Here is a 19,139-nt window from a genome sequence, read left to right as displayed (position 1 = left end):
TCCACTAATATTCTCTAAATCTGATTCAGACTGAAATGGATAAGGCAATATTGACGCCTGTGTTTAAAACACCGGAGCACATGCAACTGTTGTTATGGTAACGGACGTGACGTTTCCGGGCAGCGTGAACTAGGCGGTTAGCGAATCACAACACAGACTGGGCCAAGCTGACCAATCAGAGCCCGTCGTGTATTTCTGAGGGAAAGGCTTCTTATAACCAGGAAATCGTCAGATTGGTTTACGAGGGACACAGCGGTGCAGAATAAAGGTAAATTATGTGAAAAATAATGTGTGTGCTTTTTTTTTTTTTAATGATTAAGTATTTAATTATCTCTGACTCCAATATAAGCTGACTCCATTAAGTGTGTCTGTCCTGTGAAGCAAATGGCACAGATGTGTGTAAAGGCGAGAATTCTCGTCCGATTTTGAATTCTGACTCGTGCGACTGTTTTTCGGGTCGGGCCGATTTTCAGCTTTGTCGTGCGTCGTTTGTCGTGCAGTGTACAGGGGGAACGAGAGGCGATTAACCTCTCCCGACCGGCAATCGGATGGTCGGATGAATTTCTTATGTCAGAAATTTTGGTCGCTCCTCGTGACTAACTTATATCGCACAGTTGAAGCAGAGCTACGAACTGATCCCCCTAAACCAGTGGTTCTCAAACTTTTTCAGGAGAAGGCCCCCTTGAGTAGGGTGAAACCTTTTGTGGCCCCCCAAAAGAAAACTCATGACGAAAACATCCTCAAACTGACAATTTTACTTACAAATTTTAGATTGTACCAAAAACAAATGAATTTGTACAATGCTGGAACAACAATTCTGTTTGTAGCCTTATGTCTCTGATGTTGAATATACAAAAATTGTTAAATTCTACATTTCATAAAATATAACAAATTGTTATAAAAAATAGTTTTGACAGTTAACAATAATGTTGTCTGAAAAGTGCAACAAAAGTTTTGAATACTGAACAGTAATTTATGATGTCCATAGTAGAAGATACTGAAAAATTAATTGACATATGATTGTAAAAAAGTGCATTAAACTTCTTACATTTTAGTAAATGACAGTGGCTCAAGTTTGGTTTGCAATTTGAACAGCAATCTGTTTTTTCAGCAATATTTTCAGATAATATTAATATTTCTAATATTTCAGAAACATAAAAAAATTCTGCTCTACTTAAAGAAATAGTTTTTCAATATAGAAGACATACTAAATTATACAAGTTTTACAATATAAAAGAAATCATGCAATGCAGACTCATCAATTTAGTAACAGCTAGTAACTCAGTGGGAAGGGTGAGACTGTCTTTCTTTGCAGAGCTTATCAATTCTGGGTGTTATTGGGGACAGGCAAACTCTCAAGTCATCTTCCACAGTAAGCCGTGCCCTGTATTTTGTCTTTATTGCCATCATGGCTGAGAAAGATGTCTCACAAAGGTATGTTGTTGGGAAAGGCAGCAATATTCTCATGGCCTGAAGAGCAACCTCCTTGTACTCCTTTTCAACTGTGGGCCAAAATTCTGCTGGGCCCTGCTGATTAAATCTCATTCTGAGAGTACGATCACTGGACAGTTCCAAAAGTTCATCTTCAGCCTTTCCACTGAGGCCACTGGCCATCACATCACAAGAAAAGGGATCTCGAACCCAGTCATATTTCTCCATGTCAATGTCTGTGAAGTAGCGACTGAAATGTTCATTCAGTGAGGTGAGGTGACTGGTAATGGTGTTGAGCATGAAGTCCACTGCCATGCAGTTTGTATCCAAAAATTCAGATAGATTTGGAAACATGTCGGTGATGCCTCTTTGTAGTTTCCGCACCCACAGGTCAATTTTTCTCCTGAATGCATTTATTTTGTCACTTGCCTCCAGTATTGTGGAATAACATCCCTGAATGGACAGATTCAGTCCATTGAGACTACTGAAAATGTCTGCAAGGTATGCTAGTTTTGCCATCCACTGTTGGTCAGAAAAAAACAGTTCTAGATCGGGTTTATGTTCTTTCAAAAAATCCTGAAGCTCACGTCTGAGTTCAAACACTCGCTCTAAAACCCTTCCACGTGAGAGCCACCGCACCTCTGAATGGAACAGTAGCCGATCATGAGCTGCTCCCATCTCTGTACATAGTTTTGCGAAGAGACGTGACTTCAGCGGTCTTGACTTCACGAAGTTGACAGCCGCTACTACTACTTCCAACACATCATGCAGCTCGGGTGCCATTAACTTCGATGCAAGTGCTTGACGATGAAGCATACAGTGAGTGGCTGCGATCTTTGGATTTATGGCTTGAATTCGGGTGACAACTCCACTCTTGTGCCCAGTCATTGCTGCCGCACCATCAGTGCAAACAGACACGCATTTTTCCCAGCTCAGATTTTCTTCTACCATAAAAGTGTCCAACATTTTGAAAATTTCCTCACCTGTGGCTCTCCCCTCGAGTTCTTTTGAAAATAAAAAATCTTCCATAATTTTACTGTCCCATACATATCGAACGTACACTAATACCTGCGCAGCACTACTAACGTCAGTGCTTTCATCAAGCTGAAGCGCGAACTGCTCACACGATCGTAATCTTTCGGTCAGTTGAGATTTTACATCAGAAGAGATGTCTTTGATCCGCCTACTTACTGTATCGTTGGACAGCGGTATGGATTTAATCTTATTCGCGGCCTCCTCCCCGAATATCACTCGGCACATATCCACTGCTGCTGGAAGTATTAATTCCTCTCCGATTGTGTGAGGCTTTTTACATTTGGCTATTCGCAGGGCTGCAAGATACGATGCTTGCTGTGCTTTCTCAGGTATTGTCGTGATGTTAGTCAGTCGTACCTTTTGCTTGACGTATTCTTCTTTCTTTCTCTGAAAAAAATCCTTACTTTTATTTGCATGCTCCGGATGAATTGTTGTGAGATGTCGGTTGAGTTTATATGGTTTCAGTGCTTCAACGGATAAAATCTTCAAGCACAGTGTGCACTGTGGTCTGCCGTCACTATGTTCCATAAAGCCATATTTTATGTACGAGTCGTCAAATTTACGCAGTTTCGTTTTTTTCACGCTGGGCTCTTCTGTTGTGACCTTTTCAGCTGAGACACTGCATCCTCTATCTAAAAACTTGTCCATTTTAAATAGTCTTGGCATTTATCGGCGTGTTCATGTCGTTGTGTTCACTAGTACCTCAACGGTTTGGTGACGTTTCAGCGTAATGTGCTGTGTATAATTGATATATTTTTAAAATATATATATTTTTTTAAATACATCATAGTTCACATAGGACAATCCTAACTTGCGTACAGGTAAAATAATTTTTTTAAAAAATTTCATATTCTAGAATTTCTTTGCGGCCCCCCTAGCGCCATCTAGTGGCCCCCCAGGGGGCCGCGGCCCCCAGTTTGAGAACCGCTGCCCTAAACTCAGTGTTTTTCGCTCACTGCGCCTGCGCGAAAACAGAAGTTTCATCTGCAGAAAAAAATGGAAGATCTTAGTTCTGTAGTTCAATCTAACTACAAATTACTGTTGCTTACCTCCAGTTCGTGTTGAAAAATGGATTAACGATTACTCACATCTTCCAAGCCACCTGCGATACACACTTTGCCTCTTTTATTAATTCTTTTATTAATTTGTTAAACAATGTTTTTGAAATAAAGCTGTTTTTAATTTTCATTGATTAATTATTGCAGAGCATTTCATGTAAAATTCACCTTATAAAAAAAAAAAAAAATTCTATCTTTCATTCATGGGGATAACATGGATAATTTTACATGGTTTAGTGTAAACTTATGTCTGTGTTGTACGTCACACGCATCACACATGACCAGCGTCGGCCAATAGTGAGCCTACGTGTGACGTACAACACAGACGCGCTACGCTGAAACACTACGCAAACTCACTTGAGGCACAGAGAGAAGGAAATGAATAGTGGCATAAAGTCGTAATTTTTGTTTACTTTTTGCGCACAAAAAGTATTCTTGTCGCTTGATAAATTTAAGTTTGAGCCACTGATGTCACATGGACTACTTTGATGATGTCTGTATTGCCTTTCTGGACGTGAACAGTATGCCGTCCATTGACTTTCAATGGAGGAACAGAAAGCTCTCGAACAAAATATAAAATATCTTAAACTGTGTTCCGAAGATGAACGGAGGTCTTACGGGCTTGGAACGACATGAGGGTGAGTCATTAATGACATAATTTTCATTTTTGGGTGAACTAATCCTTTAAGATCATTTCACTGGTCTAAGACTAAGGGTATCTGTTGGTTACAAATATGTACATTTTTCTGACCATTAATAATATTTATTTTTGAATGTACAATACATCATTTGTGTTCTTTTCTGTTTCTAGATATCTGCCTATATTTTACTTAGCGGTGGGAATCTTTAGACACCTCACGAATCCGATCCGATTCTGAGAGTCACGATCCGATTACTTTTTTCTTCTTAATTAATTAGTTTACCAACTTAAATCTTTTTTTTTTTTTTTATATAATCACATTTGTAATAATTTGTAGTACTTTTTAAAATAATTACAATTGAAACATTTAATTGAAATTAATACATTTAGCTTGAAAGCATTAAAGCAAGTAGTAAATAATAAAGAGGAACAAATATTACATGCTTTTAGTATTTAAGATTATCTGAACGTTTTCCAGTCAAGATCTGTGAGTGTTTTTTCTTTTTCTCAGCTTTACTGTTGTTTGATTATTACTATGACATCATGGACAGCAGGAGATATTCACTAATGCACTAATGAAGTATAAGATGTGGTTTGTCGGTTTAATCCATTAAGACATAACTGACTGTCTTTACACTAATTTCGCGTCAGAAATAATTTTGAGATGCAAAAACATTTCACCACTACAGAGTCTCTCACAGCCTCAGCCGCGAGCGCTCTTCACCAAGCCCACGTCAGCATTTAAAACTGAAAGCATCCTTCTGTCAGCGATTTTTAATATATAATCCCACTTTATTCCAAAAGACATAAATGATGTCTTCGTAGAGCATTTGTAAGGAAAACACCGGCGGGCGAGACTGTGCACTGCAAGCAAATCGCGATGCATCGGAGTTTTTTTTTTTTTTAACAAAGAAGCAGAATAATGTTCAGGTTAGTAAAAAAATAAGTTGTGAATTAGCATCAGTTACTTTACAATAGACAGACAAACAGACATAAATGCTTAGATGTGATATTTAGTACAAAAACAAACTCAGTAACTAATATATTTTTGATTTTGTCAGATAAGCCCCTCCCACAGTGGAATTCATCATCAGTGAAGCTCCTCCCACTGTAATTCTCCAATAAATGCTAGAATATTCCCATCAGCTACAAGTGAAGATGAGCAGCATTGCATCAGGAAGATCTGAAATCTGTAAGACTGAGATTATTAAAGAGGACAGTGAGAACATGAGTGATCCAGAACCCTGCAGAATGAAACACACTGAAGATCCTGAAGAACAAAGAGGTTGGTGTTTATTCTTCATTCATTCATGATGCTGAAGAACATTCATGTTAGAAACATTCAAGCACTTCATCACTTTTAGATAAACAGTTCAACTATGAAATGAAATGGTTTCATTTTTGTTTTTTTTAAAAAATGGTCAGTAAAGCGAAGTTTGAAAGCTATTCATATTGATTGTCAACATCAGGTCAAACTAAATATTATTATCACTATGGGAAATGGTACAAACTTGTTTGTTTATTTTGTTTGTAATATTTTAGCTGTTTTATTTTACAATTATAACCCTCTGAGGTCGACAAACGCGTCGGCGCGTTTTGCTGCATTTTCTCCACATTGTAGCACTATAAACTTAAATTTCTCCGTCATTTATGGTCATACAGAAAAAAGAAATATAAAAAAAGAATCTGTGGTATTTCTACTTTTATATGTGTCCACTTCCAATCAAATCAAAACATTGTGCTTTTGTAAAATAAAGAAAATAAACAGGCTGCCTCTCCGTCGCGGTGAACTTTTTTTTCTTGAGCACGTCTATAAACTGAAACAAAACTCAGCGAATACTTGTCACACATTTATGAGCCATACACCTTTATAAACATTTAAGTGTGTACTTTTAAATGATCGGATTCAAAACGAAAACAAATATTCTCTGTTTAAGTAATTTGTATAAAACCAACAAGATGTCCAGCTTCTCAAACGCTTCCTAATTATTTTTTAATTTACCACGCCCACTCGCGCAAAAGACATGCAAATCTCCACATGGAACGCGATCGCCCTCATTACCTCAACAACAAAACACTTCACTTCACTTTTCGTCGAGTTTGAAAGACGTGCCTGAGCTTAGATTGGATTTACATCAGAAGAAGAAGAACGATATTTGAAGACAAGAAAGATAAGGTAAGAAATTCTTACATATTAGTTTGCTATTGTTGCATAAATTTCACATTGCAGCTGAACTGTTGATATATGGTGAATATTATAATATTTAGACCTGTGTTTACTGTTACTGTGTTTGTGGATATCTGCTCAAACGTAGATATGTATATGGTAGGCCTAACCATAATGTTTTATGTTTGAGTGCGATCGCGTTTGAATGTATCATATTTTTTATCGCGTTTTAATGTATCATATTTTTGATCGCGATCGCGTTTGAATGTATCATATTTTGGAAAAAGCAAAACGCTCCAAACGGCTTCATGTTTTTACTATTATCTCATTTCATATCATCATAACGAATGGAAACATTTGAAGTAACATGATAATCAATATATTTTTCTCTAGCTTAGTTATTACTGAAATCCTTTTGAAAATATATATAGGCTGCTATATTGTTATTATTTTATGCAGCACTGCGCATAGCCTATACCTACAAGGCACAACAAACCTGGTGTTCATTATATAATATATTGTTGGAAACATTTGTGTGAGTGTGTGTGTGTATTCTGTGAATTTTAAAAAGCAATTTTAACAAGAAAAATCTAAAATGTATTCCCAAAATCGTGCAGGCCTTTCTCTTGATATCAGTATGTTCACTTTTTTTGTGGGCCCAGATGCCACTGAGTTCTGCTGACTTCAACATTCACAGTACATGTCTCTGTACATGAACATGGTACTTTTTTGTTGTGTATCTTTGGATTATGTTGTGTTGTAAATAAATCCAAACAATTTTAAAAGCCATTCTTTTTTAAATCTCCTCATTCTTTGTGCAAGGGTGGTCAGAATGATGGGCCCTGATAAGCTCCTAATAGGGGCATTAGGGAGGTTCTTTGTCTTTCTCAGGTGTGGAAAGCTTTCATATTAATGAGATGATCCGCCCCTTCGCATATTGCTTTATCACACAAAACACGTCGTAAAATTTTTAAATCAATATATTGTCTTCTCTGAATGAGCAGTCAGGGTGATTCTCACATAGTTTTAGAGCAAATATTCTAGGCTACGTCATACAATTTTCAAAAGTTATTTCAGTGAGAATTTATTTTTGTATTTTCACAAACCACGCATAAATGTCATTATCTCAAAACTACAAACTTTTACATACATGCTGCTGATATATTATTGTAGCAAAGTTTGTGCTGAATACAGTGTAATTAGACTTTAGCCATGAAAATGTTACAAGTAACAGAAATAATGTCAGAGCATGTCAGAACACCTCCAGGGCCCAGAAAACAGCTCAGACCCCAGAGGGTTAACTGGCTCACATTTTTTTGCAACCATGTTACCAAACATTTTGAACAAACAGTTCTCAATTTCCGATTAGATTTCTATTCTCAGGCTTGCGATTCGATATGGATTGTTTTAGATGTACTGTATACACTCACCTAAAGGATTATTAGGAACACCATACTAATACTGTGTTTGACCCCCTTTCGCCTTCAGAACTGCCTTAATTCTGCGTGGCATTGATTCAACAAGGTGCTGAAAGCATTCTTTAGAAATGTTGGCCCATATTGATAGGATAGCATCTTGCAGTTGATGGAGATTTGTAGGATGCACATCCAGGGCACGAAGCTCCCGTTCCACCACATCCCAAAGATGCTCTATTGGGTTGAGATCTGGTGACTGTGGGGGACATTTTAGTACAGTGAACTCTAGGGCTGTCAAAATTGCTCAAAAATGACGTTCGAATATTCCCTCTAAAAAACACACGAATATTCGAACTATTTGAACATCTGGTTGCGCATTTTGTCAATGACGCGCATTACGTCAATAACAGGACAAATTAATACAAAGAGACATAACTACTTGTAGTAAATTTAAGTTTAAACATATTTGACATATGTATTACCAACACAAAACCAAGTAAATAAACTAATGGCCAAGACCGCAGACCTCACTCTCGTTCACTCGTAGGCTCGCTCTCTCTCTCTCTCTCTCTCTCTCTCTCTCTCTCTCTCTCTTTCTCTCTCTCTCGCCCTTGCGCTCACGCTCTCTCTGGCATAACGGTTTAACAACAACAAGCACATGTTGAGTGCTGATCAAGAGTTTTGTGCAAGCAATTTAAGGTCGCGACTCTTGTCCCAAATATAGCTTTATTCAGTGATTGAAACAAATTTATTAACATTAATTGAAGTTTTACAGTATAGAACCGACATTGAACGCTCCGAGCGAGCTGTGCTGTGGTAAACATGGAACTTTTCTGTTTAAAGGTACAATATGCAATAATTTTTGGCCGCTAGAGGGCGCTACATTCCAAACAACAACAACGGCGTAGCTTGATGACGATGTGAAGGAGCTTGGAATGATGGGAACTGTCGTTTTCAACTCCACCGTGGATGTAAATCAGTCAGACGGGAATCGAAAAATCATGCTCATGGATGAGGCTAAGTTCTATTTTTATAATGACATGCTTTTTGTGGCGAGGAGGGCGTGGTTCAGCGCGGTCTGTAATGAGAGAGAGAAGAGACGAGCGGGACGCAAGTAGGTCAAGTGCAAATGACGAACACCTGTGTCTTATTGCTGTGATCCGCGTGGAGAGACCGCTTATAAGCCGGGCGCTGGAACGAGAGAGAGACTGAAGAGAAAATTGGACGCAGAGAAAGAAAACCGGTGGATCCGAGCTCTCGTTTTTTAACTGTTTTGTGCCGTCGCTGTTGCCACGGTGAATGCGCGTTGTGCACGACTTTTGTTTGTTTTGCTTTATTTTAATAAAGTACGAGTCCCAGTCACGCCGACCCTGTCTTCTTCCTTCCTGACTCTTGAACCTCATCATACTTTTATTTCATTAAAATGAATTAACCGCAAGAAAAGTAAGGTTTAATACTAAATTGGTTATCATAGATGTTACTGTATGTCGAATTCATTGTTGTGATAATGCGGCGCAGTTTTACGTGTTCTAAACAATTGTTGTAAAAGTACATTCGAACATACCCACATCATTTGCCAAAATACTGATTAATCTTTATGTATAACACATGCTATATTTATTTACATGGCCATAAACACCAGACATGATAAACAATGTCAATAAACTAAACACAAACCTAAAGCAATAATATTTCCCTTACATAAACATAACTATTACCGAATGCTACATTTGGAAAATATAAAATTAAGCATGCTTTGTCGACAGATCCAGCTGCAATCGGTAAAGAATAATTGTGTTCCATAACGACTGCAAGAAACAAGCTAACGTTTGTTGCTTGATAGACGCTACAACTACAACTTCCGCATTTGTCCAGGACTTCACGCAGTACGAGCGGAAACCGAGGGTAAAGCGGATATGACGCAATTGACTGGCGACTCCCAGCTCCCCCCTGCTCTAACGCCCCGTTTCCTTGGTTAAAATCGCAATTTTTTCACGATTTAAAAATAGTTGGAAACATTTGGGATATTGTAAGTAATCAACTTAACAAAATATATAACACTGGCCTTGAGATTATGGGATATTTTAATGCAAAATTCTTACATATTGTACCTTTAACGTTAAATAAAATGAGGCACACAATTCCAAGAAATGTGACAACAAGTAAATTTTACCCTGAGGTTCATAAAAAATAAAGTGCTTTTACAGTTACATTCTTGGTGCTTGTATTAAAAAAGAAAAGAAAAACTGACTGCAATTTATTCCATTGTCTTTTTAGTGCACTGTCAACTTTCAGCAGTGACGCTGTGCTAGACAGTGCGACTCGTGTGACCTGTCCCTCAGGCAGCGCGCACGCCCACTCGCAAAGCAGACAGCCGAGCCTCTGCTTCCGCGGGCGTGTTTTTCCATATTCGAAATTCACATTTGAATTTTAATTCTCACGTTCGAATTCCTGTTTTTTAAAACTATTCGAATATATTCGAATTTAGAATATTCGTTGACAGCCCTAGTGAACTCATTGTCATGTTCAAGAAACCAATTTGAAATGATTCAAGCTTTGTGACATGGTGCATTATCCTGCTGGAAGTAGCCATCAGAGGATGGGTACATGGTGGTCATAAAGGGATGGACATGGTCAGAAACAATGCTCAGGTAGGCCGTGGCATTTAAATGATGCCCAATTGGCACTAAGGGGCCTAAAGTGTGCCAAGAAAACATCCCCCACACCATTACACCACCACCACCAGCCTGCACAGTGGTAACAAGGCATGATGGATCCATGTTCTCATTCTGTTTACGCCAAATTCTGACTCTACCATCTGAATGTCTCAACAGGAATCGTGACTCATCAGACCAGGCAACATTTTTCCAGTCTTCAACTGTCCAATTTTGGTGAGCTCGTGCAAATTGTAGCCTCTTTTTCCTATTTGTAGTGGAGATGAGTGGTACCCGGTGGGGTCTTCTGCTGTTGTAGCCCATCCGCCTCAAGGTTGTGCGTGTTGTGGCTTCACAAATGCTTTGCTGCATACCTCGGTTGTAACGAGTGGTTATTTCAGTCAAAGTTGCTCTTCTATCAGCTTGAATCAGTCGGCCCATTCTCCTCTGACCACTAGCATCAACAAGGCATTTTCGCCCACAGGACTGCTGCATACTGGATGTTTTTACCTTTTCACACCATTCTTTGTAAACCCTAGAAATGGTTGTGCATGAAAATCCCAGTAACTGAGCAGATTGTGAAATACTCAGACCGGCCCGTCTAACACCAACAACCATGCCACGCTCAAAATCACCTTTCTTTCCCATTCTGACATTCAGTTTGGAGTTCTGGGGCATGTTCAAGTTCAAAACGGTGCGCAACGTTTTGCTACGGTTTCCGGGTTGAACGTCATGTTTCCTGGAAACGGCGTGCACCGGTGTGCAAAAGGGTTTGAGATGCGTTTTCTCTTGTTTGGTGGGTGTATCAGAACTGCAGTCCAATCAGCAGCAACATGTATATAAAGCACGCAGTATTAAAGTGAACTCGCACAATGGCTTCAAGGAAAATAATGTTCGTTGCAGCTCGGTATACGCAACAACTGAGGATATTAGAAGACATGTTTGTCGTAAGTTTTATTGTAAAAATATAGGATATCAGCATAATGATGTAGTTGTTTATATTTTTAGCTTCATTGCAAGTGTATGACATTTGGTATAGAAATAAACAATGGTAATTACGTGCTTTTCCTAAAAATGAGAAAGAAAATACAGGGTATTAAAACAGTATGAACTACAAATAAAGTCAGTATGTGAGGCTAAATAGATGTGTTTTAGTCTGAATTAGGTAAGATGTGTGCTTCCATTTCAGTTTCAGCAATCCCTTCACTCGATTGGGATGTTCTCTTTTGTTCTGGGCGGCAAGTGCAGTAACTGTAACATCGGGCATATTTTGTAGTATTAAACACATATTTATACCGACTTCATCAGGCTCTGAAAATTCTTCACAAAGAACACAAAGAATGGCCTTCTCAGCTGCCATAGTTGCAACTCTTGCGTCATCAGAACAGTGTGTTCAACGCATCACCGTTTCTGTTTAAAAAACGTTGTGAACCTGTGTGGAGAAGTCTGTGCACGCCAGTATTGACACTGCAATGGTTGTTATATTATGTTTTCATAAATTCAAGGTATAGCCAGGGCCGACACAAGTTCGACTGCCGCTCTAGGCAAAACTTTGTTGAAGATTAAAATTGTGTTTTTTTTGTGTTATTTTCAGTATTTTTATTTGTGTAATGTATTTTGTGAAGTCAGGGTGTGTCTGTATGTGTGCTAGGAGAGGCATGGGATGAGACATGGGAATGTACGTCTATTCTAAACATAGTCAACGTGTTTCTACCTCGTAAGGAAATCTCTACCTAGAGGTCCTTTGTTAGGAGTATAACATCCAAATTGAGTGTGTCGCCCGTTATTATATTATATACATTATATTTAATTTAAGGTGTTATTTTTAACATTTAATAATAATACCAGCTGACAGGGCTCTCTGTGTACAGTATTAGGTGAGTTTCTTGAGGAAAATTAACATTCTGTACCCAATATTTATCCAAATGATAAATCATCGGAATCAAATCAGAAAGATGAGTCTAGTGTGACCGGCCCTTAATAATTTTTTTAAAATTATTATTATATATATATATATTTAATTGGAATATCAATGTACCTCATTTATCATGAAAAGTTTCAGGGACGTATAATTGATTTATAAAAATGCATAAAAGTGAAGTTGAAGTTGAAATATTTTATAGCAGTTGCTTTCTGCTATTACACCAGATCTCACCTTTATGTCCTTTCACTTTATATTTCTCTCTTTGAATTATTATGTACTAAAAATACATTTTAAAATAAAAATATTTTCCTTTCTTCACATTTCATTTCAGACCTGATGGAAGTGAAGGAGGAGAGTGAAGAACTGAGTGAAGAACTGAGTGAAGAACTGAGTGAAGAACTGAGTGAAGTGAAGGAGGAGAGTGAAGAACTGAGTGAAGAACTGAGTGAAGTGAAGGAGGAGAGTGAAGAACTGAGTGAAGTGAAGGAGGAGAGTGAAGAACTGAGTGAAGTGAAGGAGGAGAGTGAAGAACTGATTGAAGTGAAGGAGGAGAGTGAAGAACTGAGTAAATTGAAGGAGGAGAGTGAAGAACTGAGTGAAGTGAACGAAGAACATCATGTCAAACTTGGAGAAAAACCTTTGAGTCGCTCAAAGACTAAAAATACATTTTTAAAGAAAAGAAGAGCCAAGAAATCTTTCACCTGCACTCAGTGTGGAAAGAGTTTCACACGCAAAGATGGTCTTGAGCTTCACATGAGGATGCACACTGGAGAGAAGCCGTTCACATGTGATCAGTGTGGGAAAAGCTTCACACAAAAATCACATCTTAAGGAACACATGAAGATCCACACTGGAGAGAAGCCGTATGCGTGCCAACAGTGTGGAAAGAGTTCTTCAACCAAACAAAGTCTTGAGATTCACATGAGAGTTCACACTGGAGAGAAGCCCTATGCGTGCCAACAGTGTGGAAAGAGTTCTTCAACCAAACAAAGTCTTGAGATTCACATGAGAGTTCACACTGGAGAGAAGCCCTATGCGTGCCAACAGTGTGGAAAGAGTTTCTCAACCAAACAAAGTCTTGAGATTCACATGAGAGTTCACACTGGAGAGAAGCCCTATGCGTGCCAACAGTGTGGAAAGAGTTCTTCAACCAAACAAAGTCTTGAGATTCACATGAGAGTTCACACTGGAGAGAAGCCCTATGCGTGCCAACAGTGTGGAAAGAGTTCTTCAACCAAACAAAGTCTTGAGATTCACATGAGAGTTCACACTGGAGAGAAGCTGTTCTCGTGTGATCAGTGCGGGAAAAGCTTCAAACTAAAATCAAATCTTAAGGACCACATGAGGATCCACACCGGAGAGAAGCCGTTCACATGTGATCAGTGTGGAAAAACATTTATTGGGTCATCAAGCCTGAAGAGACACCTGACAGTCCATACGAAGGAGAAGCCACATTCATGTTCTGAGTGTGGAAAGAGTTTTTCACTGTGGCAACATTTACATAGACATGAGAAAACTCATACTGGTGTGAGAGAGTACATGTGCTTTGAGTGTGAGAAGACTTTTATTACAGCGAACTGTTTAAAACTGCACCAGAGAATTCACACTGGAGAAAAACCTTATAAGTGTTCACACTGTGACAAGAGATTCAGTCAGTCATCAAATCTGAAAACACATGAGAGGATACACACTGGAGATAAGCCGCACACGTGTGATCGGTGTGAAAAGAGTTTCTCTATTAAAAGTCAGCTGAAGATACACATGAAGATCCATACAGTGGAGAAACCACATCACCACAGTCTGAAATCACAGTAAGAAATCACATCATTATGTGCTGTGTCTAGAGGTGGGAGATATATCGTTTAGACGATAATATCCAAATTGTTGTCTGGACGATATGCAAAATTGGGATATCGAATATTTCATAGTTTGTACAATCCGACCCCCCCAAACATGAAAAGAGCTGAAAGAAGTTAAAGAGAAAACAACTAACGCACACTGATAACCTTCTAAACAATTATATGTAGCGATCTTTAATACTGTAGTAGGGCAGGTACTATTCCCGGAAGAAACCTCCGAGCCCATGGTCCCGTGTCGTCAAAAACGCACATTCATACGTAAATTCGAAATGGTGCGCACAGAAGCACATGCTCAAAACAGTTTTTAAAATGATATATGAATTATTTTTATTTTATCGTATGTCATTTTACAAAAGGACATTTTACAAACCTACATTTTGCGCATATGCTCCTGCACGCACTTTTTCAGTCATAACACAGCAATCAGAGGAGGACGCGCTGAAAACTGTAATGCTGTTCTCTTCCTTCATAACTCGTACTGAGAAGGTTTGAGTTGCAGAGGAATTTGTGACTGTTTCACCTGTTCAACCACATCAAAGTTTTGTAATTAGTAAGTCCGTGCTTTTTCTCTTTTGTTCTTATGTGCTGAAGGGCCGCTGTGCCTTGGTGAAACAGTGTTTGTACGTGAAGAGCTCTTTTCCAAAACGCCATAAACCTAAAAAGCTGCCTCAGCAAAAGTAATGATTATGAATATGTAAAATATTGCAAAAAGACATTTTAATTGTTTATTAATTTCTGTGTCGGCTGCAAAGATGAAGTTGACGATAGGCTATCGCGATCTTCGCAGTAGGCTAGTGAACGCACCGGAGAAATGCACATTTATTAGGCTACATAGTTTTATTTTGGATGGTTTTGTTTAGAACCAGCTTTCTGTAAATATATTTCAATTTTTTTTAGGCCTGTGTGAGGCGAGTAGGCTACGGTTCGGTTCATGATGATATCTCCAGTTCAAGCACCTTATGTTGTGATTGCTAGCCTATATTTACTTTTTACCTATGTATTAGACCCGTTGCACGGGTCATGTATTATAACCAGGAAATTGGTTAATGAAAAATGAATTAAAATTAAGATACAATTAATACAAAACGAAATTCGTTTTAAAGAAAGGATTTGTGCTTTCTGTTTTGAGGTCTCTGTGAATGTTTGAAAGTCTTTTAGTGCCGCTTTCAGAGCACTCGTGTCCATAATGGGGAACTGTCACGTAATATTGTTTTTTCCTCATAAATGCAAACACGAAAAATAAAAGACAAACGACTTTTTTAAAAAGACCAACCATAAATATTTGGAAAAAAAATATGGATTTATAGCGTTTTAGGGAAAAAATGGATTTATAGTGTTTTGAAAATATATATTTTTTTACTTAGTGATTATTAAATCAAACAACAATATTGTTGATGATAAATTCAGTTGCAAGAGGTGCCTAGTTCCGTTTTTTTTTTTTTTTTTTTTGTAAGTGGAAAAAGATAGGGGCTACCTCAGATTCTGTTTAGTTAGCTCCTTTGTTGTTGTTTTTTCTATAGTCTACAAAAATAAGGTCAAATGCAGCAAGTCAAAAGACCAGCTGGACCTTCTTTGCCAGTTTGCACACATTTCTTTGAAGGATGGCAAAAATATTGTCTGAATATCGATATCGAGATATTGGAAAAAAATATCGAGATATTCATTTTTGTCAATATCTCCCACCCCTAGCTGTGTCCCAATTCAGAGGCTGCATCCTCCAAAGGCTGCATTTGAAGGCCGATTGCTTCACAGCGGTGCGACGAAGGAATTGGGCTACTTTTAAGTTGTTGTTGCCACAGTAAAAAAAAAAAATTGCGGGTTGATTTCCACCCCTGTAAGTATGATTTCGGCACTCCAACACCCCTAAAACATCCCTCAGACGCACAAATCCAGTGGAGAATTCAGCCGCCCGATGTAAAAGAGCCGATGGGTTTTTTGAGTGACTTTTGTTGTACAGACCTGGCAACCCTTCTACCGTCCTTCTTTCCCCAGGCCACGAAGGACAGAACGAGGAACAGCAGCGGGCGAAAGGAACGAGACCGAGAGGAGGAGCTGATGGAGCTAGATCGGGAGGACTTGAAGTTTCAGAGAGAGACAGAGGAGATCACAGGAGAACAGGGAGAGAATGAACGGATTGTTCTCTCTTCTTTTCAGATTAAATAAACTTTTGCTTATGTGAATTAAAATTAAGTAAATTTAACAATCGTATACACTATTTTTATGCGAGTTATAGTTTATAAATGAAACAAAATAATTTCTGTGAATTGTTTATTTTTGTATTGCAAGTTATGACTTAAATTTAATAAATGATTCTGTCATTTTCATGTCAATGAATTTGTACATCTGATACAAAATAAATTGTTCTAAACATTTTTACTTACTGTACTTTTTACAACTATTTACAAGATAAGTTATGTTTAAAATACGAAAAACCAAATAAGAGTATACAATTAAATAAATAATTAACAGTATACATAAAACAGATTGAAATAAAACATTTTTCTGTAGACTGTTATTGAGCTGAGCAGGAGATCCGGGATGAGTTGCACAATAGAGACACTGGTAAAGCCTCAGCCGGTGGGACATCATCTGGGATCAGTGCTTATTTACACTGTCCACCAACAGGTTTGCAGGGCTGACTCAGTCGACGGCTGCCAGTCACTGAGATGTTCTCAGAAAGAGGAGGAATAAAAGAAATTAACTTGCATACTCAAAAATCAAACCATAAAATATTTGAACATATAGCAAAACTGTCCTATGAGCTAAACTCTGCAGGACAGCAGCCCTCCAGGACCCATCCCTGATCTATAAGACATATTTTTTGTGTTTCTATTATATACTGTTCATATTTTTTTAAACAATATCTAAAATCATAATCTAATATCCATGTGTAAAAGTCAGTTCTTCATAAAAAGTACAACATTTGCTGTGTCTGAGATGAGTTGAATAACAATCTAAAGTAGCCTACTTCAAAATTATACTTTAATCCAGAGTAAATGTATGTGGTTACATTCCACCACTGGTTATTTGGAAAATGAAAGTAACAAAATGTATTGTCACATTAACAAATCCCGGGAGCTGTTCAATGGGACGGTTTGGTTTTGTCGCCTAGCAACTGAAGACAGCCGTTGTGACGAGCGGCAATACCATATGTACTGGACTTTATACATCTTTATATAATTTATATATTTTTGACTGCCTAAAAACAAAACCGGGTTAAAAACGTCTCGGTTACTTATGTAACCCTCGTTCCCTGAAGGAATGTGACAACGTAATTGGGATTACTTCAGGAAAGCCCTGTCATCTTTGAGTGTCTATTATTCCTCACAGTGTAGCAAGACCACGTAAAGTACATGATTCTTATTAAACTTGGTGTGTTTTATCCAGCTGATGTGGGCGTTGCATGTATTGCCTCAGATCATTTGCGTTTGAATAGTGCGCGCTCTCCGTGGGCGTGTTCGCATTAAACTTAATGAGCTATAATGAGAACGACTGACATCTCTCTCTCTTTTCATACAGATGACATAAACTGAGAATATTTGTTTTTTATATAAATTACTTCAGTTAAAAGAAGAGAATTCCAGCTTCATGCCCGTGTGACTCTATGTCTGCATGACTGAGTATTCGCTGAGTTCATTTTAGGACGTGTTTCAGAATGGACTTCACTGACAGAGAGAAGGCAGAACTCGCATCATGTTTATTTTTCTTTATTTGGCAAAAAGCACAACACTTTGTTTTTATTGTGAGTATACACAAAAAAATAGACACTCAACAGGATCGAATGATGTATAACACTTATATGTAAGATCAAAATATTTTTAGTATTTTGATTATCTTTTGCACTGATAAGACAGGGTGTTAAGGGTGGAGGGAGACAGCCTTCGCTCCAACCCAGCTTGCAGGAAGGAAATCACAGTTCTGATCGAGCAAGTTTGGGGGTTCTCCTCGTGAGAAGAACACTACTCAACGAACAGGTTCCACTTCAATCCATAGAGGCGCCTCGTAGAGGGGGCTCTAGCGCAAGTGATGGTCTCAACTATTACCTGGGATAGGTCACCTGGAACCTTCGCGTCCCGTCCAGTGACCAGACATGGAGTTTCCAGAGGTCCGGACACGGGTGCCATAGGGTGCCCCGTCTCTGAGAGAGCAGGTCCTCTCTCTGCTGCACGGGTCAAAGACTTTGGTCTAGGTCGGCTGCACGGTTGAGCAGGCCCGGAATATAAATGGCACAAAGCGACCTCAGATGCTTCTGACTCCAAAGTCGGAGATGGCGGGCGAGTTGTGACATGCAGTGGGAGCGTAGACCACCCTGATGGTTGATGTAGGCAACAGTCGCAGTGCTGTCCGTACGGACCAGTACGTGCTTGCCTAGTAGCGGTGTCTTGAAGCGGCCCAGTGCAAGACATACTGCTAACAACACGAGGCAGTTGATGTGCCAATGCAGTTGAGGCCCCGTCCACAGACCTGAAGCTGTATGCCTGTTGTCCCCCCCCCCCCCCCCCCCCCCAGCCGGTGGCAGAGACATCCGTGGAGACCACAGAATACCTGAACCCTTGTTCTAAGGGAACACCCTTGTTCTAAGGGTCTGACCACAAGCTGAGAGTTTGGCGACAGTGCGGGGTAACTTGGACCCGGCACGAGTCGCTCTGCCACGCCCATCTCGGGACTCGATCCTGGAGCCAGTGTTGGAGCGGCCTCATATGAAGCAATCCGAGCGGCGTTACCGTGGCTGCAGATGCCATATGCCCCAGGAGCCTCTGAAAAAGTTTCAGTGGTGCCGCTTTTCTGCATCTGAGCGTGCTCACACAGTTCAACACTGACTGGACACGGGCCTCGGTGAGGCACGCAGTCATGTTGATCGAGTCCAATTCCATACAGACTTTGACATAATCATTATTTGACCTGAACTCATATAGAGCCTGATCTCTGAGTTAGGTTTTATTGATTATATCAGCA

The 19,139-nt window shown here is 39.1% G+C and overlaps 1 protein-coding gene across 1 annotated transcript; it reads left to right on the top strand.

Moving 5' to 3' along the window:
* The first annotated feature begins 199 nt into the window (after window positions 1-199).
* On the top strand, window positions 200-16,555 carry LOC307167635 (uncharacterized protein). Its single transcript, XM_079886894.1, has 4 exons — window positions 200-268; window positions 5,226-5,449; window positions 12,656-14,135; window positions 16,176-16,555. Exons 2-4 carry the CDS (start codon window positions 5,290-5,292, stop codon window positions 16,237-16,239), a joined length of 1,704 nt encoding a protein of 567 aa, XP_079743020.1. The 5' UTR covers window positions 200-268; window positions 5,226-5,289; the 3' UTR covers window positions 16,240-16,555.
* The last annotated feature ends 2,584 nt before the right edge of the window (window positions 16,556-19,139 follow it).

The sequence above is a fragment of the Squalius cephalus genome (genome assembly GCF_949319135.1).
Source record: "Squalius cephalus genome assembly, chromosome: 1".
NCBI classification, from domain to species: Eukaryota; Metazoa; Chordata; class Actinopteri; order Cypriniformes; family Leuciscidae; genus Squalius; species Squalius cephalus.
The sequence above is the reverse complement of the archived record's forward strand: the minus strand, read 5'-3'. Positions and strand labels throughout refer to the sequence as shown.